This window comes from Calidris pugnax, unplaced genomic scaffold (assembly GCF_001431845.1).
Source record: "Calidris pugnax isolate Ruff unplaced genomic scaffold, ASM143184v1 scaffold76, whole genome shotgun sequence".
Lineage (NCBI taxonomy): Eukaryota > Metazoa > Chordata > Aves > Charadriiformes > Scolopacidae > Calidris > Calidris pugnax.
The window spans coordinates 3,665,718-3,690,468 of record NW_015090827.1 but is presented as its reverse complement, the minus strand read 5'-3'; the positions used below and the strand labels follow the sequence as shown (position 1 = coordinate 3,690,468).

At 38.0% G+C, this 24,751-nt stretch overlaps 1 protein-coding gene across 1 annotated transcript in view; it reads left to right on the top strand.

Moving 5' to 3' along the window:
- THSD7A (thrombospondin type 1 domain containing 7A) overlaps positions 1-24,751 on the top strand; it is a 133,303-nt gene that overhangs the window by 85,707 nt on the left and 22,845 nt on the right. The window contains exons 15-22 of the mRNA XM_014940238.1: positions 84-347; positions 12,682-12,860; positions 15,403-15,408; positions 16,006-16,139; positions 17,047-17,200; positions 18,020-18,161; positions 18,642-18,757; positions 23,486-23,603. Coding sequence (XP_014795724.1) covers positions 84-347; positions 12,682-12,860; positions 15,403-15,408; positions 16,006-16,139; positions 17,047-17,200; positions 18,020-18,161; positions 18,642-18,757; positions 23,486-23,603 — 1,113 coding nt within the window. The remainder of the gene's footprint in view (positions 1-83; positions 348-12,681; positions 12,861-15,402; positions 15,409-16,005; positions 16,140-17,046; positions 17,201-18,019; positions 18,162-18,641; positions 18,758-23,485; positions 23,604-24,751) is intronic.

Below are 24,751 nucleotides of genomic sequence, written 5' to 3'. Positions count from 1 at the left end.
TGAAATTACAGAAGTCTAAACGAAATTTTCAGGGAGATGTAAATTGATACAAACTTTCTAAAAGAATTATTTCTTCTTTCTAGGAAAAAGTAAGAAAAGAGATAAATGCAAAAATTCGCAGTTGTATCCTCTGATTGAGAACCAGTTCTGTCCGTGTGACAAGTACAGTGCTCAGCCTGTGGGAAACTGGTCAGACTGTATTTTACCAGAGGGTAAACTGGAAGTGCTGCTGGGAATGAAGGTCCAAGGAGACGTTAAGGAATGTGGACAAGGCTACCGCTACCAGGCCATGGCGTGCTACGACCAAAACAATCGACTTGTGGAAACGTCGCGATGCAACAGTCACGGTATTTGGAAAACTCTTTTCTTTCATGTGTTTACTTCGCTGCTTTATTTCATTTAACATAATATCTGTACAGGTAGAATTAGCAGATTCATATTGATTGGTTAGGCTGCCAACATACCTTCAAACCCAGCGCATGTTTTTCCTGACTCACAAAATTGTAAACTTATTTTTTCCTGATTACTACAGTGTCATGTTTAAAAATAAAATCCCGGTGAATTGCTAACTAGGTATTTTAATAGATAAGAGACAAATCTTGTTGGTTTTCCTGATAACTGTATCTGCAAATTTGAGAATAAAGCTATTTAGAAGTGTCAGATCCTCAAAAATTAACCAGGGACAGCTCGGGACTATTTTGGAAAGGCTGAAATGAGTTCCACAGATTCTTTAGATAGCTTTAATCTTCTTAAATAGCCTTATCTCTACCATTTGCTCTTCAGCACCTTAATAGGCAGGCATTGACCTGAGTGCTACAACATGCAACACTTTCTCTGTGTAATTCCGTCATGTGTAAAACTGGGATGTTTAAAGACTTTATATTCTTTGTGTGCACATTTCTCCTGGGGAGAGCCTTCCTAAAGTGGATGCATTTATTGTGTTAGGATCAAAACTGGCACTGTCTGATTTTCATGAGCCAAAATTGTGCTGGTTTACACCACTGGAGGGTTTTTTTTTTTCCTGCTTGCAATGCAAAGTTGTATCTGAGCTACTGGTATGAAAAGCTGGATGTTAGTCTCAGGGCTGTTAAAAGGTCAATGTAAGTTTAATTTGTATGTGTATTCTACTTTATAAGGTTAAATTAAGATAACAGAAGTTTCATTTATTACTTGGATAAAGTTAAAATGGCTAATCAAAGACATTGAATGACTTAAGGGGATTTTAATTAGCACTATTAATTCCTCTTTAGAGCTATGATAAGTTAGAAACTGAATGTATCAAGCCAAGCTGTAGCATATCTTTGTGATTCAATGGCAAAGTGACCATTTAGCTTAATACCTCAAAGCAAAGCTGGAAGATAATTTTGTGAAGAATTTTCTCCTGTGTTTATTTTTATTCAGAATCCTCTTTTGCTGTAGTTAACTCATACTGAAAGATGAGTTTATATAAATCTGTTGGATTGTATCTGAGCTACTGGTATGAAAAGCTGGATGTTAGTCTCAGGGCTGTTAAAAGGTCAATGTAAGTTTAATTTGTATGTGTATTCTACTTTATAAGGTTAAATTAAGATAACAGAAGTTTCATTTATTACTTGGATAAAGTTAAAATGGCTAATCAAAGACATTGAATGACTTAAGGGGATTTTAATTAGCACTATTAATTCCTCTTTAGAGCTATGATAAGTTAGAAACTGAATGTATCAAGCCAAGCTGTAGCATATCTTTGTGATTCAATGGCAAAGTGACCATTTAGCTTAATACCTCAAAGCAAAGCTGGAAGATAATTTTGTGAAGAATTTTCTCCTGTGTTTATTTTTATTCAGAATCCTCTTTTGCTGTAGTTAACTCATACTGAAAGATGAGTTTATATAAAACCGTCAGAATGACAAAGTTTAAATCCTAAACTCTTATGGGATTCTCTCTACTCTGAGAGTGTTCTTTAGTTCTGTTCTAAGCTGTTTGCTCTGCGTTGACGTCCGCAAAGATTTTGTTTTGCTCTTTTGTGTAGTCTAAAGAGGTCATGCCACACTTGCTCAGCCTGACCAGGACCACTGGCCATCTTTGTGGTTCCAAAAGATGCAGCTACCTCTACCCACCAGCAGTTGTGTGAGCAGAGATCTGCCTGGGCTGGGTACTTGTCCTGAGGGAATTAGAAAGCTCCCCAGAAAGCTGGCAGGGAACACTGAGAACAGAGTCATGGAACAATCTGAATTATTCAGAAGACATAGTTATAAAATGCAAAACTGAAACCGTTTTTCTATTTTGTTGTTGATTTTTTAAAACTTTAACTATATGTTACACTATGTTAGGAATTCTTTCAGCGCTAAGTCTGGAGTGACCTTTGAAAAGTGGAAAATTATAAAAGAACTTAAAAGCTTAAGTGGGTGGGAAACTAGAGGGACTGATGACCTACTGCCAGTCAGTTTGCATTGACTTGAAGAATGGCAACTGTTGGGTTTTGTGTCAACAGCCAAGGGGAGGGGAGAAGCTGCCTGTCCAAGAGCAAATTATAGGTGTTGTATGTGGTAGGTAATGTGCTGCTTGCAGGAGCTTGCAAAAAGAGGTGGAAAGTCTTTCTTTGTGTAGAACAAGCATGGATGTAGCTGCTTTCAAGCCCTGGCAGTGCACGTTGAGGTGTAATTCCATTGCAAGAATCAGAGAGATATAAAGGAGGAAATAAAACTGGGGGGGGAAAAAAGGATATTCTCAACCATCTTTGTTTATCTTGTTATAACTCTTCATGATAGCAATTTCTAATCTGATGAATTTTATCAGTGAATGTCACCTGCACTCAGAGTGACCACAATGAATAATAAGCCAGCAGAAAAGCTACTAACAGTATATTGTTATTACACCTACTATACCCAGGACGGCCATTTACATGCCATTAACACTAGCAGGCTCCAGAGACAACCTTCCCAAAACACAATATAGCTTTGCTTTGTTTTGTTTTTTTTCTTTTCTGCTGTTCCATCTTGCTTTCCTCACTGCAGATTTGAAGTCTCTTTTAGCTCCCTCTGTAAATTGGAAATGTTTGCGAGTCATTGCTACATTCATTGTCCATCGGGAAGCCTCTTTGCTTTGTGTTTTTGGAGTTGTTTTGTTTCAAATTCTTTAGATCAGTTGATTAAGGTGTCTGGGTCTCTGATTCTATGTGTGTTTTCTCATCAGTTCCAGCTGAGGGAGGGAGAGCCTTTACCTTGGTCCATGGTGCAGTTCATGGGCAGATGAAGCTTGGAATTGCTGTTGAACCAACCCTGCATTCCTTGCACTTCCTAAAATTCTTTGGCAGGAATTTCAGGCGTACAAGGAATGAGGTATCTAAACTGGCTTGTGTGGTAAGGAATTAAACTGATGCTAAGGAATGTGTCACTAAAATTATGGTTTCCATTCCAGTAGCACTCCTGGAACACAAATCTATTATTGATGAGTGTCGTACACAGGCATTGTACAGAATATTTCTAAGGCTTACCTGATTTATTGTCTCCCTTCAGCATTTCTCCAGGTTTAGCACAATTTTACAGATAGAACAGATGATATAGGTGTTTCAATCTAATTTCAGTGTATGTTTGCTGCCTTTTCTGAATATCTGCTTTGTATTCATGGATTACATTCTGATGATTTGTTTTATTTTTTCTCAACATATATAAGCTGCTGTTTTGCCAGTTAAATCTTATTTTATATCTTGCCAGTATTTATGATGTTTTTCTTGTTATTTCCATGCCCTTGGTGTATGACAGTTCTTCAGTTTGGCATCTTCTCTGGATTTCAGTGTGCTGTTTGTTTCCGTCTTTAAGAAAAAGCATAAAAGCTATATTATGCCAAATCAACAAGGGACTTCTGTGGTATCACAATAGTTACCCCACCTGCTAGCAAATAAAAGTGCCTTGTAGCTCCCCATCAATCTGCTTTTAGTTTTTCAAGCTAAACTTGACAGGGCTCATCATTCAAGCCTGCTTGGGTTATTTTTTTAAATTCTACCAGAGTTGCTTATTTCCCTACGGAAATGGTAGCACTGAATTTTTCCCTAATTTCATAACAGATCCAAAGAAGAAGAGTCGTGTTTGTCTGCTCTGTTATCCGCTTTATTTGGAAATCTGTTTTACCCTTAGTTCCTCTGAGTCTGTTATTTCTTTTCCGAGTAGTACAGTATGTAATTGCAGTTTTTATGGGATATGATTTGGTGAAGTTGCTTGGACTAGGAGAGAAATCAAGACCGTTATTTAGGGGAAGATGTTTCCTGTGCAGTGTCCAACTTTTACCTGGACTTTTGTCATCTCCTGATGCTATGAAATCATGAGGTGGGAGATGGGGGTAATTGTACTTCTTCACCTGTCACAGCATCCCCTAAATCTGATGAGCGGAACAAACTACACCCACACTGATGTTACTAATATACTCTGGGATATGCTGTGGGCTCCACTAAAATGCCACATGAAGCTCAAATTGTGAGGCTGTCAAAAGTTTTGTGTAAATACTGCCGTGTAAATTTAGGAGGCTACGAACAGGTCAGTGTTGCATGTTTTGAGTGGGAGGAATCAGAAGACAGTCCTGCTCTGCAGTGCCAAAAAAAGTCATAAGCTGTTTGCTTTGTGAAATGTTGTGTGTTTATAATCACAATTCTGTTGACTTAAGAACGAAAAGGTAAACAGGAGCAGAAAAATAAATACTTCAGAGCTCTTTTTGCTACTCAACACATTTCATTTCCAAAAGATTTGAGAATATTTAACGAACAGTTTCATGGACACCGAGGAGCTAAAGGAATGATGCAACACAGGAAGGCACCTAAATTAATAGACCCATCTTCTTATGGGTTTCTTAATCTGCAATAATCTTTGAAATTTTTGGGTGCAGGTATCGAGTCCCCCATATGAATAAGATTCTCAGAAAGACATGCACGACTGTAGCTCTGAAACAAAGGAAAGGCAAAATAAATTTAAATAAATCTGTGTTACTGCTAGGTGAGAACATTGGAGGAGCAGAGGGAAGAGCCCCTTGGAGAGGGTCCTTAGCTTTCTGTAGCCTAACAGGTACTTCAAAAGAAAACCCAAGTTATCAGCTGAAAATAGACCCAAGTTTCAGCTGCAGAGGGACAAGGTGGGTTTTTTCTTAATTTCCTTTTTCATCTGTGATTTTTTTTCAGTGTTAGATACATCTAATATTTTGATTTTTCTTTTCAAAGTATTTTGTTTCAAATTTGAGCTAAATTTATGGATGAAAGAGTTAGCACTGTTCAGCAGCCATCTGAAATACTCTGGTGCTGTTAGGTTTCAGCCATACCCGTGCTGGGGAGCGTGGGCAGGAGCAAACAGCTGACAGTTGTCAGCAGATGTGGTAACGTCAGCTAAAAGTGATAACCGAGCTGTTGTTTACCAGTTTTCCTTAATGGAGGATGCACAAATTCCTCCTTTTTTGGTTCCTTTGCTTTGTTTCAGCAGTACATAGGCTGTTGTTTACCAGTTTTCCTTAATGGAGGACACACAAATTCCCCCTTTGCTTTGTTTCAGTAGTACATAGGAAAATTATACTGGAGAAATACAAAAACATATAGTTTGCTTGGTAGTCAAGTGTGAGAGGGGTTTTTTTTTCCCATTAGGAAAGCAGCAGTTGTTTTTCATAGCTTTATCCCTGTCATCACTAGTGCACTAGGGCTCTGTGGATAATGACATGTGTCTGCCACCAATCTGTTTCAGTGTATTTGTGAAAAAAAAAAAATTGAAAGAGAGTCTCTTCGTGGTCCCTTTAAACTGTACCTTGGAATTTTCATGGCAAAAAAATCTAAAGCGGGCCCCTGTCGGGCTTCTGAAATGTGCTATTGACTCTTCAATATTTAGTTTTCCTCCATCAGATGTCACTTGTGAATCATGACCCACATAAGCTGAGCAGTGGTTGTGTTTATGTGCACGATGGGAAGGCAAACATAGTAGCATGGCAGACAGATGCAGCATTTTTATATAGGTCGTATTACCCTTCTTAATTCATGTCAGTTTACTGTTAAGACCTTAGGCACAGTCAACCAGTCCGGGACAGTTTGTCTGCTGCCTTATTAGTGTGAGATTATTTCCCCCTTTAGCATTAATTAAATGAGATGCATTGATTTGTGCTGACTCCACAAAGCCCTCCATGGCTACAAGGCTTATGCAGGGGATTAGAGAGGAATATCTGCGTATCAGTGAATACTTTTACAACAGCTGCTAGGAGTAGCAATGTGAATCGAGGAATTTTCTATTTAATTCCTTATGTATGCGATAGTAAAATCTCACATGTTATAACAGAGTCTAAAGAGGCCAAAATGTCAGTTAGAACTTGCTGTATTCACTTGTATTTTTTTAAATCTTTTTTTTTTTTCACGTTCAATATTCTAACCTGAAGCAATGCAAATGTACCAACAAAAAATAACAGTGTTAAAATTTAATTGACATTTCCTGCCACATGTTTATTCTAAAATAAATATATTTCCCATAGGAGATTCTAATATACCATGGTAGTATGCTTAGGTTCTCAAATTGTTTTTAGGCTACTTTGCTGTTTCATAGCTTTTATCTTTTCTAATATTTTTTTTTTTCAAATATATGCAAGGTGCCATATGTGTCCTATTGTGTGCTCCCAAGGAATATGCTATCTATCACCAGGCACCAAAATATGAGCTGAGGTCCCTGCACTATGGTGGCACCGTATCTGCCCTGTCAACAGGGTATCAGTCATGGAGCAGTCATCCATCAACCCAAAGACCTGCAGTTAGTTCACAGGAGACAGAACCGCTGATGCAGAAGATAGTCAAGCATTAACAATTGCTCTCAGGTTTTTGAGGCTTTGAGGGGTAATCCTGAGAAAAAAAAAAAAAAAAAGAAAAAAAGTCTTAAGGAGTTCAATCTGTCTTTCCAGGGCTAGGCAGAAATATGAATAGTCTCAAGAAATACATACATTCTGTTACAGGTGAAATGTGAATAATTGTATTTTTCTTTGCCCTGGAAGGTGAGATCCAAGAACTTTGAATTTCCTTGAAAAAAAAAAAAATTTAAAAATCTGTGCTATAGAACATAAACCATTCTGACATTGCAGTCTTTTTCTTGGAAATGTAGCATGACATTTTAGTCATGAAAGCAGGAGCATAACTCTGTCAGTCCTAAGGACAAAAGAATTCATGTGAACACTTTCTACGGTGTTCATTATGTCTGCACCCTTCAACTCAAGTAGTCAGTCTGTTCTTACACAGCTTAGAGGTGCAGTTTGTGGGGAAAAATCTTATATTCACCTACTTCACCTGCTTTGTCATAAGACAAAGTGTGAAGTCCATTAAAGTCCTCCATTATAAATTATCCATCACATCTCTTAATGACTTTGTTCTAGGAGTCCAGATTTTATAGCCAATTAGCAATGGGACAGTAAACCTTTCCCTTTTAATAATGAGTCCAGTTCGTACTCCTAGTGCTTCAAAGCCATTTGTTAAATCGTGGTTCAGCAGTAAATCTTTAATGATAGAATAGCCGTGTTCTTGCTCATAATAGACAACTGCCCATTTCACAGCCTTGTGAAGTTCAGCTGATGGGAGCTGAAATAATTGAGAAACTACTGCACTGGGAAAAGGAATAGGCCTTAAGAGATGGGTGTCTCTTTCTAATGCCCTTCCAGGCTGTGCAGGGCCAGTGCTCTGTCCCACAGTATCCCAAGGTCTCACCTCCCTGACCCTCAGATGTTGAAGGGAGGAGAAAGCTGCAGGAAGCATGCAGTGAAAGACTTGAGTCAGGAGGGGGAAGAACAGACAAAACAAGAGCTGCTGATGTCCAGAGAACATATTTTCAACCTCTACGGTGGTGTTCTTCTATTTCACTGTCACTCCCCCACTTTTCCTCAGCTCTTCTTCGTAGCCACTTCTCTGTTTTCATTCTTTCCTTCTCTCTGAAGCTATTTTATTTCTACCATGGTAATTTTTTTCTTGTTCTTTAAACCTCAAGCCTCTAGAATGCCATTTGCTGCAATTGTGTTCCACAGCTTGTCTGTGTGATATAACTGTGTGATATTCCACCATACACACACCCACACATTAGAGGACTTTTTCTTTCATAAGCTTTTACACTAACACAAGGGGCACCCTATCAAGGATGGTTAGATCAGAGTGGAAACAAGAATGAAAAGTGAAAAAATGGCTCATTCATGTCCTTTACGTGTCAGAAATGATGTATCTGCATCACCAGTCCCATTGGCATGTAAAATATCTGATTTCTGTGATTCAATGTTTTCTGTGGATTTTTTTCTGTATCACAATATGCTCTCTTCTCACTTGCTAAAATTGTTACAGCATGAACAAAGTTTACAAATACAAGCACCTGAAATTTAACAAAAACAAACCCCCCCCCAAAAAGGAGTATAAACTTTTTCAAAGTTCCTGACCATCTGCTTGGATTTGAGGGGCGATTGCTATGAACTTCTGGAGATTATTATCCTTAATCGCCCTAAAAGATATGTTGACATCATGCACACAAAAAGGTATCTGAGGTGATAATATGCTTCAGAGAAGCTTTTTCTGAAAAGTACCATTAGATGGGTAGTAAATGGACTGGAACAAGTCATTTGAACAAGTAATTTTTATTTAATTCAATCTTCTTTCTTGAGAAAGAGAAATATCTGCAAGAAATTTGAAGTCTGCTTCTGCCTGGGTTCTGAGGGAGTCCTTTTTATTTCTTCCCTTTTTATTTGTGGGAACATTCTTCATTATATTTTCACCGTCTGGTCAGGAGATACCAGAGTAGGCTCTTTTTGAGGGCATCATGTTCTGTTTGTGTTACACCAAGATATTGCTTTTGGCAGGCTGTTTATTCATTTTCTCCTCTTTCTTTGTTTTCTATCCCTATGCAGTATGTCTTGACAATTCTCTTGACTCTATGTTCTGAGCCATTTATTTTCCTCTTCCCTTGCTTTGTCCTTTCTTACCCTTTACTCTATTCCCCCTCAGTCTCTCTTTTGTCTTGTGTCTCCTCTGTTGCTCTGACTTGTGACTCTTTGCCATGAAAAGTAACTTCACTCATTTTTTTTCTTTTCCTTCTGTTTGGAGAAGACTTGGAAGCTGTGAACATCCTTTCTGGAACGCCTTATTTTGTTCATGTCCTTGGCCAATTTTTTATCCAGTGTTCTAGTGTATGTTCTGAGCCATTTATTTTCCTCTTCCCCTTGCTTGTCCTTTCTTACCCTTTTTCTTTGTTTTCTATCCCTATGCAGTATGTCTTGACAATTCTCTTGACTCTATGTTCTGAGCCATTTATTTTCCTCTTCCCTTGCTTTGTCCTTTCTTACCCTTTACTCTATTCCCCCTCAGTCTCTCTTTTGTCTTGTGTCTCCTCTGTTGCTCTGACTTGTGACTCTTTGCCATGAAAAGTAACTTCAATCATTTGTTTTCTTTTCCTTCTGTTTGTAGAAGACTTGGAAGCTGTGAACATCCTTTCTGGAACCCCTTATTTTACTCATGTCCTTGGCCAATTTTTTATCCGGTGTTCTAGTGTACCAGTGCTTAGGAGTTTTTTATGCTTCTTGCATAATAATAACTGGTTTTCTCTCCAAAAATACTGTGCATTTCCAGTAGCTCCAAGCCTTCATACCTTGTAGACCTTCTTTTTATGCCTTCAATGATTGACTCCATTCTTGTTCTCTTCTTCATGTGTTTTCTCTATTCTTCTTCCACTGGTTAATTTTCACATGTGGAGTTTGGGTCTTGATGCCAGCTTTTCTGAGGAAATAGGAAAGAGGGAGAGAAAAGCATCATAGGCCAGATATCCTAGAGATGGCGTAGGAAAGAGCTTATGGAGAGCAGAATCTCTTCCATGAAGCTTGCAGGATTAAGGACCCAGTATAATGGAGAGCAGAATCTCTTCCATGAAGCTTGTAGGATTAGATGGTAGATAAGTATTTTTTCACAATAAAGTAGGTGGGAAATGTCAACTGGCTCACTGCATCCTTTCCAAAATGTGTTAACATATAAGCAAGCTTGTAATTTTTATTTATATATAACGCTTACTAGACAGTATAAGTGTAATACAATGCTCTTCTGGCTTTATTGCACTCTATCCTAAAGCAGTTTTAGTGACTGACTTCAATACAGATATGTCATAGATAGTGTGAAACAAGGTTGCTGTGGTGGTATGGTTTCATTTGGTATTTCATGGAATCACCTGAACTATATATCAGTGTAATTAAAATGTTACCTGGGACTTGTGTATATATTAATGTATTTCATAGCATGTCTGTCTGCAAGACTTTACAAATCTCGTAAAACATTTTAGCTAACATTCTCATTATCTCAAAAAAATCTCCATTGCCCTCATTTGGATGAGCTTAAGGGAAATCAAGCAAAATAGTTTCTAATTTGTCAATCATTCTAGTTTAGTATGTTCCACACAGGCTCTTTTTGGTTGGCTGTGAAGTATTCCCATGCTATAGTTATCCATGTCCCAAAATATCGTGATATCCTGGAGAAGATCTTTTTCTATGACTGGGGCAGATTGAGAAGATCCCTTTGAGATTAATTAAGACAAATTTAAAATAGCTCAGAGGTTTATGGAAGTCCTTAAAATAAAGTCTTCCTGAAGCAGCCTGTACCATTTAAGGTTACTGACACAAGGATGTACAATATATTTAAAGCAAATTCCAGACATTAATTACAGAGGCGAAAAGTCAACAAATGCTAAATGGCATAATTCTGTTATAGTATAAAGGTTTCTCCAGAAAAAAAAATATACATAAAATTATATTGAATATAAAGGCAGCATTTCAGAATCTCAACCAAAATTTTTAAAGAGCAGTAAAATCCTCACTTAGTTCTATCAGACAATAATTATCACTAAAGGCTTATTTTATTGCTTGGAGTGAATTGTGTCTTAACTTTTTTGTTATTCTCCGTTTTCATTCGGTTTTCTTGATTATATAAGGATATAGTTTTGTATAGCACTTAAGAGGGCTTTCCATTTCTGGTGAAGATAAGGGTTTGATATTTATGCAATCAAAGTTCACTGTAGGATGGGGCTCTGAGACAGGGTGCATCTGATTTCTACGACTCACTCAGAGATGTCAGGTAAGGTGAAATGTAATCAATTTAGCATTTACTACTGCAGGGCAATCTGTGTCACCACCTCTGATATGCAATGGTATGATCTTCAAAAATATATTTTGTCTAACACAGTGTACCTTTCATGCAATATTACTGAGCTGATCAATCAAATGGCGAGAGATATCTAATAAAAATGCTTATAATTCAAGATAATAACATTCTAGCCATTTTAAGGAAGATATATTTGGTGAACAGTAGTTCCACAGTGCTCAAATTCAGGATGTGCTCTGTATATTTATTAAACTATTTAACACTTCCAAACAGAGGAAGGCTTTATAGGGTAAAAACATCACCTGACTTTTACCATAAAATATTCTGAATGTTACTGTGTGTTTAAAAAAAACACCCCTCTGTTCTTTATAGCTAAAACAAATTAACAGAAGTAACTAGAAATAAGTACATAGAATTGAAGCCTTTTAAGTGTTTTTATTCCTTACACAACTTGTGATTATTTGCTATTGGTTGCTTTTAGAAGAGACAGAATAGCTTTATTTACAAGCAGAGGTTAAAAACATAAAGCTGCTAACATCTGCTCTGATGAAAATGACAGTGATTGCTTACAAACTAAAAATATTAAGATATTTGAGAAACATTTGAAACCATGCCTAGTATGGCATTCAGTGTATGTTAATTTTGCAACTGTGTTCATCAAATATTCTAATTCACTTTTAAATGCACTGAGGTTTCTTTAATCTTAAAAGTGAATGTTTGTTAACAGGATCTGACACAGGAAGGGGGAGAGGAGAGTTCATATAGGTTTAGGGTATAGCTGTAGTAAAAATGCAGTAAAGGCTAGCTTTTTATTTGAGCTTTTATAGCTTCTGCCATAAATATTGGCGTAAATGACACATATTGTAGAGCTATGGCATATGTTGCTTTTGAAAGAAAGACATTTTCACTTATTCAGTGAGTTGAGGCCTCATGTTACTCCCTGTGGACCATGTCATACCCCTTCCCAACCTCTCAGGACCCATGACTTATCCAGACCAAACATCTGCTTTTCCATTCAGTGCAATTATTCAGTGTGCTGCTGGGGGCAGATGGTTGTTAATCGACAGATCATTAACGTGGCAGGCCACTCTCTCTTTCTAGCCTTAGAGAGGTCACAAGGTGTTAAGTTCCCTTGCTCCAGGCTGGTAAGATGCATATCTTTTGATTCAGTTGGATTTTGGAGGTGGAACGGCAATTGAATTACTTGATACAATTATGGAGGAGCTTTTAATCAAACATTTTTTCCTTAAAAAACACGTTGCTTTTACAATGTAAGAGTGATGCAATCAAGAAATGGGTTTAGTGTCAATTACACTGTAGCTGTCAGAAAGTTTGAATGCTGAAAGGTGGTGAGTATGAATCCTAATCAGATAGCAGCGAGGATGCTCAGCTGCTCCTCTAACGCCCTCTCCAGCTATATGTGTCAATTTTCTGCTGAATTTAATTTAGCCCTAATGATGAAGAAATCTCTCTATTCACACGGTCCTGTCAAGTCAAACTTTGGACAGTCTAAATGAAGCAGACGAGGGCTTCGGGGAGAAGTGGCAGAGTGACATGCTGAAGAGATTTCACTTTCTTTTCCGTTCCCACAGGTTATATTGAGGAAGCCTGTATTATTCCCTGTCCCTCAGACTGCAAGCTCAGTGAGTGGTCCAACTGGTCTCGTTGTAGTAAATCCTGTGGCAGTGGGGTAAAAGTTCGCTCTAAATGGCTCCGTGAAAAACCCTACAATGGGGGAAGACCTTGTCCAAAGCTAGATCATGTCAATCAGGTAATTTGATTTATATTTACATTGTTGATGTAGCTTTTTCCTCCCTTTTAGCTGTATTGTTTGTTAACGTAGAAAAACTATACAACATAAGGGGCAGATGCAGGTAGAAGGAGAATTATGTGACGACTTAGATTTCCTCAGTCATCATAGGATCTGCCTTCATTACTTCCTCATCTGCAAGAACTTAGCCCATTACCTGAACTGCAGACAATAAAACACATTTCTGAAGATCTTCTCTTACAATGGGTAAAATGTTTTAAACTGGCGAGATTCTTAGTTTCATTCCCCGACCATCTCAGATCACAAAGCAAATTAAAACACACAATATCATGTCAGTGTCCCTTAGTGGGTTTTAGTCAAGCTGGAGCTTGACCTTCCAGTTAGGAATGCACCTCTGAAGTTGATCTCACAGTTGTCCCACTAACAGCACTTGATTTTCCAGTACGGAGCAGTCTGGCTGCACAGTCTGGATCCTCTTGAAGTGAAACTAAGAGAAAAAGTGACCCAAGAGCACACTGGGAGTACTTTGACCACTGATGAACATTTAATCTTTGGAACCAAGTTTAGCACAGTCCAAGTCAAACCCCCGGAGCTTGTTTCCTCTCGTTTGCTTGGAGGGTTTTAGAAAGAAAAACCTTCCTTGTCAATTAACTTATGCTCTTCAGAGTTGATTTATATTCATATTACTGTTGAATTTAATTTAGTCTGCAGAGGCATGTTAAACAGCCACATGGTCTTCTCTGTAAATATTCAAAGATTGAAAAAAATGTGCTGTCAATTTACATTTGAATAAAAATGCATGTACTTAATATTATCCTATTGACATTTTGCTAGCACACAGTGAAATGGCTTGTTGATCTAATTTTCTACTTTAGGGAATGTAATTAGTTCTAATTTAGAAAATAATAAGTGTTAAACTGCAGCTAATAAACTAAGTTTGTGATCTACTTTAACAAAACACAAACTAGAATGGGGGTTGCTGGATTTGGGTCAGCATGTAAATACGCTTTAAATTAGGAGGAATGCGTTTCAATAGGAACAAATTATAGTCTATACAGAAGTCTTTTTCCTTCTTTAATATTCATGTAGTACATAATAGGCTCGTATTTTTCTGCATCAAAGGTGATTTTGCTGGAGGTCTGTTTGCCAGTTATATGCAACACCATTGCCCTCTACTGGTAGTTGGAATCGAATTTGATTTGTTGCAATATTATTTGGTATTTGCCAAATGATAGTTGATTCAAAATGTAATTATTGTAAAAATAAAATTGAAATTTAGTACTTTCATGAAAAGGGGGCTTTACAAATAAGATGGGAATGTTGAATAATATAGAGGCTGTGTCTTTAAATTTTGAATACATTTGCTGTTGATTCAGAATCATGCAGGGAATAAACCTGCATTCTAATTTTGAGTTAATTATTTAATCTAAATGTGATCTGCCACTCATTCAGCTGGAAAACTACTGACTTTTCAGAATATTTATTTCAATTATTAAATGTAATTTGTTTTATTTATGCATTTATTACTTAAATATGTAACATGCTTATTTGCATACATATAAAGCATAATGGTTAGACTGGGTCTTTGATGCCCACGGGTATGTGGAAGGTGATGTACAGAGGGGCTGTGCTGTAAGCTGAGATCTAGGAATTATGGACTTTGAGGAAACACTGCAATCTGTAGCCAGTAGAAGAGAAAATGAGAGGGAGGATGCTGGAAGTCTGCTCGCATGTACATAAAAGGCTGTTGCAAAGGAGGAGGAAATAATCCATTTTCCATGGCCATCGTGGGTAGGATAAAAAAGCAGTAGGCTTAGGCTGCTGCAAGCAGATTGGAGCTAAGCCTTGGGAAAATTTTCTATTGGTAAAGCTAGTGAAACATTGAAAGAAAGTGCTTAAGACATCTGTCAAGTTTTAAGATTAAGTCAATGTCTCTCAGGGCTGACACGTCTGACTGTGTTTTGGAGGGGGACTGAACACAGTGAATGCCAGGTGTCCCATTGAGCATCATCCCCAATGGGCCAAGCACACCAAGGAGACTCCCAAACCATGCTCCAACTGAAGGAAGCCTCTTCAGTACTCACTTCACTAGGCCAAAAGTCTTCATAATCAACAATAATAATAGAGTCAGGTTTATTATAAAGTCACGTCAATGGCCTTCAGAGGATTTCAAAGGAAGCAGCCAGTCTGAGACTGTCAGAGAAAATAAGGACATCCCTCTATTCATTGGCTCCAGGCATTATTTTCCCCCTTATCCAGCAGGTGGGTGTGCAATCCTTATGCCACCCAAATGCCATGGCCTGCAGTTAGAGTTACAAAAATGTTATTTTCTTCCAAGGGCAAACTTCTTGTAAAAATGCCTCATGACAGCAAGGGAAATGCAAGAGGACAAACTGGATGCCTTTTGCTTGGCAGAAGTCATACAATATTGTTTGTAATAAAAGTTAATTTAATGCTATTTAAATAACTATGCTTCACTCTAATTATTCTTTCTTTTTTTTCATTGGTTGTTCCTTTTGATTCATGAAAATACTTTCTTCAGGCTCAGGTAAGAGTTTATAAAATAGAGATATAACCTTAACATGTGCTTCCTGATTATGCTCCAATGTTTACGTATTCTGTCCTTTTTTTTGTATGTATGTTTGAAAACATATATGGAACAGTGTATAAGGTGCTAGAAAAGATATTATCTCAAATCTGCATTCAAATCTAAACATAATACTAACACTGGGACATGAATATATTAAAGTGATTTTAAGTATTTGCAATGAAAATAAAACAAACCAGTATATATAGGTATGATTTTCCTTGAGCTCACCTCTCTTCAGAAATACAAAGACCCCACAACTAGTAACAGTGGGATGGAATGGTTGAGGAGAGATGTGAAGGCTAGAAGTAAAGTTTTAGCAGATTTTTAGCAGCATTTTTCTAAAAAGCATACTTGTGAGCTAGCCCAGTTACAGATTTTATGCTAGTTGTGTTGATGTTGTTGGTGGAAATGGCATGGCGTGGGCTTAGTGGCAGAGAAAACCAGGGAGTCTGTCATTAGATGTCTTAGCTTCTGACTTTTTGTTACTTCTATAGTTTTCTATCAAGTGTTTTGTCTATATTATAATAAAAAACCGACACTCCATGTGGATTCCAGGTTTATGAGGTAGTTCCCTGCCACAGTGACTGCAGCCAGTACGTGTGGGTCACTGAGCCCTGGAGCGTCTGCAAGGTGACCAACGTGGACTTAAAAGTGAACTGTGGGGAAGGTGTTCAAACGAGGAAAGTCAGGTAAAACAATATTGCTCCTCCTTCACTTCAGAGAACCTTCACTTTCAGGCACAGCTCTGTTTAATTTGATGTGAGAGCAGACTCACACAGAGTACTAATTTCACAAAGCAAATATATGCTCATGCTGTATCTCTTGTGTTTACCTCAGAAAATTAGTTTAGTCTGATAACGTAAGACTTTTTTGAGAAAATAATGTGGTCTAATGAAGGACATTCAGAATATTTCCATGAGTGTGAAAGGCTTCATATTGATATGAGCTTTTCTCTTGCAATTCTGGAAAACAAACTCAAGCCTCTTAATTTGAATGATCCTAGTCATGTAGTAGTTGGTCTTCTGTTGACAGGTGGAAGGGGTAAGTTAGCAACAGATTCCATAGCACTGGAAATATTGTGGAATGAAGACTGTAATCTTCAGATCTGCATATTAATTTCTCATTTTAACTGGGCCTCCAGCTGCTAACTTAATATAATGGTAATTTAAAAGCGTCTGTGTAAATTAGGGATTAATACTGAGAATATAAAATTTTAAAAGTTCTAATATTTCTACATTTAAAATTATCAGTTGACACATGCACAAAATATCTTGAAAGGATGGCTGATTCACATTATTCTGGTTTACTGGTAAGCTAACATCAAATTAATCACCTGCCCAGAAACTCTCAGAAAATCACTGATAGGGAATGTCTAAATTCTGTGTATTTCATTATATGGTTGTCATCTGTAAAGGCCAGGATTATTTTTGGCTCTTCATCTTTTCCTGGATAGGTCAATACTTAGTTGTGTTGCTTCAATTACTTTGTGATTGTTATTTGCTGACAAAATGTTGAAATGCTTTGGAATACTGTGGAACGCAGCTGCTTTACAAAATCCACGGCAAATGCAGTTTATGTGCAGTTGTTTTTTTTCAGGTGTATGTTGAACACCGTGGATGGTCCTTCTGACACTGTAGAAGACTATCTGTGTGATCCTGAAGAAATGCCACTTGGTGCTAGAAAATGCACCTTACCCTGTCCCGAGGACTGTGTGATGTCTGAGTGGGGATCGTGGTCACGATGTTCCTTGGTAAGAAGTACACTAAAGTGTAACATTGATCATTTTAGGAGCATACTCTGAAAATGTATATATGGCATATTGTACAAAGATGCTGAGCCGTGGTTACACACGTAAACATCTATATTTACTGTCGTCTTTGGGGTCATTGATAGTTGGTTGCAAATAAAGGATGCCAGTATTATCCATTGAGTGAAATTGCTCCAAAACACAAAATATAGTCATCAGTGGTCAATCTTCAGTGTGGGGTGGCTTCTGTGTGGTGGAATAGTTTTGGCAGTGGTTTGTGAGTCCATCCCTGAGCCTAGGTGTGAGCCTGTCCATAGCAGTGCTGTCGCTGCACTAAAAATGTCACTGTCTTGTAAAGACCAAAGTCTGCAGATCAAGACTGAGCACAAAAAGATATTTGTGGGTCTCCTCTCCCCTTCCCGCCAGCAATTTCAAAATGAAATGTCAAGAAAAGCAAACCACAGATAAAGAAAGTGTCTCAGGACCTCTGAGTATTTTGGGTCTGGTGCACCACAGCGTGGAATTTGGAAAGCGAGCATCTGAATATCCAGTTTATGAATGAAATGGTTAGAAAGTGCTACTACTGAAATATGAACTAGTTAGGAAAGTACCGAGGTTTTACTAAGTTAGAGGATGTTTCATTTTCAGTGGTACCAAGGTCAAACAACAGACTAAATTCTCTCTGAAGCAGCAAGGAAATGGTGAGCCTGTTCTTTTACATTTGTGTTCTGTGAGGAGGTTACTTGTCCGGGTGTTGTAATGTTGCGTGGAAAGGCATCAGGATGCTGAAATATCAAAGCTGTCTCCCATCTCCCTTTCAAGCCATGCAATGGAAGCAGTGTCCGTGAGAGGTCTGCTGAGTCCCTCAGACAACCTGATGATGGAAAGTCCTGTCCTGCTGCCACCGAGACAGAAGCCTGCACCTTGAACAAAAACTGCTACCACTATGACTACAATGTGACAGGTATTTGTGGTGCTATGATCTGGTGATATCTTGTGATGACAGCTTAGTTCCATTTGCCTTATAGGACTGATTTTTCAGCTTTCTGTTCCTACATGGAGGGAGCTGAAGAGCTTGTACTGAAAACTGGTCCAGGCTATTTGATCCAGATAAAATCTTACTGGAGATTTTGTGACTTGGGTGTAGTGTGCATGCTATAACTCCAGAAAATGTATTTCTATGACAATTTTCTGATTTGCTCAAAATCCATGCAAATGAGACCGAATATGAACTTTTCAGGAAGTCATTGTAGCACTGCCTATTTGCAGGAACAGTGATTGTTTCCAAAAAACGAGTAGCAGCTGGGTTCCACGAGCCTCTGCACACGTAAGAACTGTTTGTGAAGATTATTTCAGGCCATCAGAATTAGAACGAGGTGGGAGATTGGGTCGTTATGAGTCTTATCGAGAATATGTGCTAAGCTAATGAGTTCCTGGTTTCCAGACTGGAGCACGTGTCAGCTCAGCGAGAAGGCTGTGTGTGGTAACGGTATCAAAACACGGATGCTCGACTGCGTTCGCAGCGACGGCAAATCGGTTGACCTGAAGTACTGCGAGGAGGTGAGTGGGGACCTGTGAGTCTAACGATGCTAATTAATGCCCAGCCAGCTGAGCTGCGTGGCATGTAAATCATCTTCGCCAGATGTTTTGCACCATCACTCATGGATTGTTAAGTACCTCTGAAACAACCTGTGCCATCAACAGTGACTTTTATACAATTTCATTTGGTTACTTTTAAGTGTCGCCGCGAATGTGCTAATTATTACGTCCGGAAGGAAATGGCTTAGAAACAATAATTAATAAAGTAGAATAAAGGTAATAAATCTTAATCACAACACTAATCATCATTATAATTTGATACAATTCCTGCACGGAGCCTTGGACAGCTGCCAGTATCTATCATTTACTCAATGTGTTGGAAAATGTTTCTCACGTGCCGTTCTGCAGCTGGGCTGAACGCTAACTTCTTCTCTCCAGCTGTGCAATGCAGAGGGTACCCAAGCTAGTGTAAAGAAAACGTGCAGCACGAACAAAATATTAAATAGAAGCATCTATGGAGAGCCTACCAGCAGATGGGAACCCTTAAATTTTGCAAATGTTGAAACTAACTTAAAATTTGAAAGCAGTGGTTTTCTGGCCATTTTGTGTGTTGCTCTTAATGTTTTCAATTGAACGGAGAGAGGAATTTGAAGGAAAATGCAAAGACAGCACAAGTGTTGCATTAAGGGCGATCCTGCGTGTATTTTTGATGGAAAGGAACTGAATTTGTTTCAGCTGCCATTCCCCCACCACCTCGACATCAGAAACAAAACCACTTGCAAGGTGGGACTAAGGTGGAGTGGCCTCCACAGCAGCTTTGGTACCAACACCTTTTCTGTTGGACCTTCCTGGCTAGTAGCTGCTCTGCAGGATGTGCCCATGGAGAAGAGTCTCGTCAGAAGTGGAGGGAGTCAGGAAACCACCATGTACCCTGGACTATAGTTTTGTAATGGTGTATCAGACCTACTAAGGCTTCTCCAACTACCTCCAGCATCTTGGATTCCTGAATCTGTAAGCTCTTAGCAAAGGCAGGAGGTTTCATCTGAAGCCGGCACCCGACTTTTGTCCCAAGTTCCTCTTTCACCCCTCTTGGGTTTATAATCAAATATAATAATTTGATCTTTTATGTCTCAGAAAAGGAAGTAATGGATCTGGCTACCTACCAGCAAGTTTCTCTGACATTAATAGGGGAATTCATTAATTCATTCTGTTAATGTTTTAATGACTTAAAAGAAAAAAAAAATTGTCTCGGGTTATTTGTAAGAGACTGCAATATTGATTAATTCATACCAAGACATGATATAAAATATCCGTCCACGTGAATATTTAAATAGAAAAAAAAAATGCTTTATTAGATTTTAAGGGGAAATATATTTCTTTTAACATAAAGCAAAGAAATTATTCCTGTTGTTAACCAAATATTTTGAGCAACATTTAGAACAAATGATTACATTTTACTCTGAAATCTCATGGCAGAAAACCACTGGAGCTTTCCTGCATTTAGGAAATGAAAGTTTATTACTCAGAGAAATAATTAGGGCAACAAGATAATATCTCAAAAGCTGACTGGCCAACAGACATCACTGCAGTGGGGTCTTGCCTTTATCAGCAGCCACTGCGATACAGTCTTATTTGCTTTTTTGATTTGCTAGACCATACAGAGGTACATCTTCCTGTAGAAAGCCCTGATCCACTCCCCAGTTGTACCGTTAAGGCTATTTCTTGAATTATGGATGTGTAAGCAGTGGTACAACAAGGTCAAAGGCTGATCCAATAACTGTGAGGAGTAAACCTGTTAACCTGATTAACGAGAAAGCCGAGCTGTTCAGATCTTACCAGACCCTTCACTCTAAAAACGTGAAAGCCAACCCTGTGACTTTCCAGGTCATGAGAGGAGAGTATTCAAGAAATTATCAAATATGAATGCACACTATGCATTTCTTACTAATGTAATCAAAGATGATCCTTCAGGGTGGGGTTTTTTGCTGTGTTTTTGCATTAGAACAGAAAGATTAAGAGACTAAGTAAAATTCAAAATAAGGTGCATGTGGTTAGAAAAGTTAATGGTAAGAGAAAGATTAAATAATTTTGTAGTGACTTAGCTAAGGGAATGTCCCCTGGGCTATCATAAAACCTTATACTAGGTGAATGAATAAAGCAAAAATTCTATTTAATTTTTGTGTAGATAAGTTTACAGAATTATGATTCTCATATGCAAAGAAGAGAGAACAGAATAGTTGAACCTATCCTGATCCCTAAGAAAAGAACATGTCTAGTTGCAATGTCTGACTTCCTATCTATAAAATGTGGTTCAAGAAACTAATAAAAGCCATATATAAAAATACCCTTCATGCTGTCTTTTGACCGTCACCATCTCCATGTATGACCATCAGCATAGTTAAATGCTAACATTTCTTCCAAGCCCCTGTGCTTTGTTTTCCTAATGTGTCCGTATGATCTTGTGCTTGTTTCAGTCAATCAGCTAAAGAAGCTAGCCAGTCATCCTGATTACTGCCAGGATAAATCAATTTCTGGAGCTTATTTCCAAGTCCTCGTTATGTTAACATAGTTCCCTTCAAACTCTGAAGGCACAGTAATACTGGATTACTTGGTCTCTAACTCTACAAAATTAGCACATCACAAGAACTTGGATTGTTTTTTCCTTGAGTATTTTAAAATCAAATCACCTAAAGCAAGCTGCTCCTGGTCACATTCATATTTATGGACTTATTCATTTGCCTTCAATTGAAGATCAGAAAAGCCTAGAAACTAGCAGTTTTGTCTACATTAGAAAGCAAACTTTTTTTCTGTTTCATTGGCAAATAGTCTGCTTGTCAGATTACATGATTAACCTCCAGCAGAGGTTAATCTGTGGTGCCAAACATTCCTATAGACAAATAGAGATACTTTTTGTGGATCACAGTGTTTATAGAACGTGCTGGTCTGGCCACCTGCTGCCCCTGGCATGTGTGACCAGAAGTTCCAGCGCGACTCCTCTAGTACTTGCCATTCTTGAACCAGAAACCATCACTCATCCAGAACAGAGGTTCTTTCAGGTAGGGAATCCCAGAATTACAGAATGATACGGGGTTGGAAGGGACCTCTGGAGATCATCCAGTCCACCCCACTGCCAAAGCAGGTCCACCCAGAGCATGTTGCACAGGAACATGTCCAGGCGGGTTTTGAAGGAAGCTACTGATCACTTTCCCAAATGTTTTCTAAGCTTTTCAAGGTGAATTTTGGTTCATCAGCTGAGGGAAGGAGAGGGATGAGAAAAGAAAATGTGATTAAGATCAAATTGCAGCCTGCCAATTGTTCCCCAAATCTATTTCAGCAACGCCTCAGTACTTAGGATGTTCAAATGGCACATCACTGTGGGTAATCTGGCCTTTGACTTTTTCCTCCTCACCTGTAATATCTCTCTTGGGTTTTTCCTTCTCTAGCTGCCAAAGTCCAGCTGAGAAGACCAGTCTTGAAAGAAAGCAATTCTGTTTCTATAATTGGCAGGAATCTATACAGAAAGCTTTAAAGCCTTCGCTCAGAAGATTTGCCCCAAATACTGACTTCAGAGATGGTTCTCTGGTTTCCTAATTATCCAAATTCCAGATTATCCAAAGGTTTCAGGTGTTTCCTGTGTGTGATAGCTGGATAATCAAGGTTATACTGTACCACAGAGAACTCTTTCTTTGATGTATAAAACAGAACAGAGGCTTAAAACCTCATTTGTCTCAGTAAATGGTACTGCAAATGCAAATTTAAGACTTGGTGAGTCTATCAGGGTGAGACTTTTTCAGTACTTGTGGTAGTTTATTTATGAAGGACATGTTAATGTTGTGCCTAATTATTGCTCTATGCTCGCATTTAGTAGGAAATAATGTTTTTATTTCCTTTTTCAAGCCTTAACTGCTGCCTTTATGTCATTAACCTTTCCAGTCATTAAAATTAATAGGTTTTGAAATGTCTAGTTTGCTTTTTTTTTTTTTAAAAAACTATTGGGGGATTTTTATCTACTTAAAGATATCCACAGCCTCCTGGGACTCTGAAAGGCCTCAATGATGACCAAGGTTCACTGGTGAGGGCCAATGAAGAGGAGAGTCATTTATGCTGGGAAGCTGCAGATCTGTTCATATTGGCAGGATTGATTTTCTTTCATGTTTTATATCATACATGCTATAATCGACTTATCCTTATAGCTCATTCTGTAGCCATACAGGCTGCAGGGATTATTATTGTCATGCTAATATTTATGCCATCAATTGTGTTCCATTTCTCATCATATATTCTCGTGTATGTTAGTGAAAATAGCTCTTTTCTTCCTTGGATGGGGAAAATCTGGAGCATGGGATGTTATAAGAACATAGAAATGACTTTACAGGATCGGACCAAAGGACCATGTAGCCACTGTGCTGTCTCCAAGCGTGGCCATAAAATTCTTCCTTCCAGGTGGAGGTTCCACCATTTGTTAGTGTTAGGCAGACTGTTGTCTGAAGAAGAGCTCAGTACAGAATGTATTTTTGGGAAAACGTGGGACTCTGGCTATTTTCTGTGTCACCTTCTCTCATCCTCCTCCGGCATCTGCAGCTTTCACTTCTTTATTTTTAAATGTTCTAATTGCTTTCCTTTTATTTAGCAATGACTTCGTGCTTGCTTAAAGCTTTAGTTGCCTCAGGTTCACCATGTCCAAATGCATACCCTGCACTGATGACACACACTGACAATACCTGCTGACCATTGAATATTTTCTTTTAGCTTGGTTTGGAGAAGACCTGGCAAATGAATATGTCCTGTGTGGTGGAATGTCCTGTGAACTGTCAGCTCTCGGACTGGTCCCCTTGGTCTGAGTGCTCTCAAACATGTGGCCTTACAGGTCAGTATAAACCTTTAGTATATTTTAAAGATTGAGCTTTTTTTTTTTTTTTTTGCTTTTTTTTTAAAGAAAAGCAATAATAACTCTTTTCACAGAACTAGTAAATGTAAGTGTAAGTGAGACCGTCCTCACTGAAGATAAGGAGAATTTAGCCCAGAATAGTTTCAGACTCTGGGAACAGTGATATAAACTCTTTTCACAGAACTAGTAAATGTAAGTAGCTAGGCAGAGTGATGGGGATCTAAATCAGCTTATTCATGGAAATAGTATGCTTCAGTGAGACCGTCCTCACTGAAGATAAGGAGAATTTAGCCCAGAATAGTTTCAGACTCTGGGAACAGTGATATATAATGAATGATATATTGAGAAAAAAAAAAAACACAACCCACTGATGTGAATATTTTTTTAATGATAACAGGTAATAATTTGATATTGCAGTATCTAATAATGATTCCGTTCTTGACATTACCTCCCAAAGCATGACTTCTACATTCAAATAATCTGCACTTCTATGTTCAAAATAACCTTTATAGAGTGAGAATTGAACTAATGTCTCCATTAAAGGCTTAAATATGGTGCCAGATTTTCCTGTACATGCTTCTGTTTATATACAAGACCTGAACAATCAACCTGGTATTTTTCAGAATGAGAATTACTGTTGCTGTGTTTTTTCAAAATATGAAGGTGGGTCACTGAAATTCCTGTGTGTTCCAAGTATAGAATTTTTTTGTAGAAGTGAGAAACATAATTTTAAATAGTAACATAAAACAGCTTTCAAATTTTCAGTGTTTTTAACAGATTATGGCAACTTCACATGCAAATCTTGAAGCTGTAACTTTCCTGTTAGGTAGGAAGTTGGAAGCAACTGCTGTTTTCAATAAGTAACCATCTAATAAACCCGGTTACCACAAAGTTGAATCACTCTTGTGAGCCCATCCAAATACTCATAAAGTTGAGGAGGAATTCCGCATACAAGAATTCAGCTCGTTGCCGTTCTTTGGGGGTTTTTCTCCAGTACTTTTCAAGAAAGTCTTTTTTTTTTCTTTTTTCTTTTTTTTTTTTTTTTTTTTTTTTTTTTTTTTTTTTTTTTTAAAAAAAAAAAAAAAAAAAAAAAAAAAAAAAAAAGTTCTAGGAAAAATATTAAACCC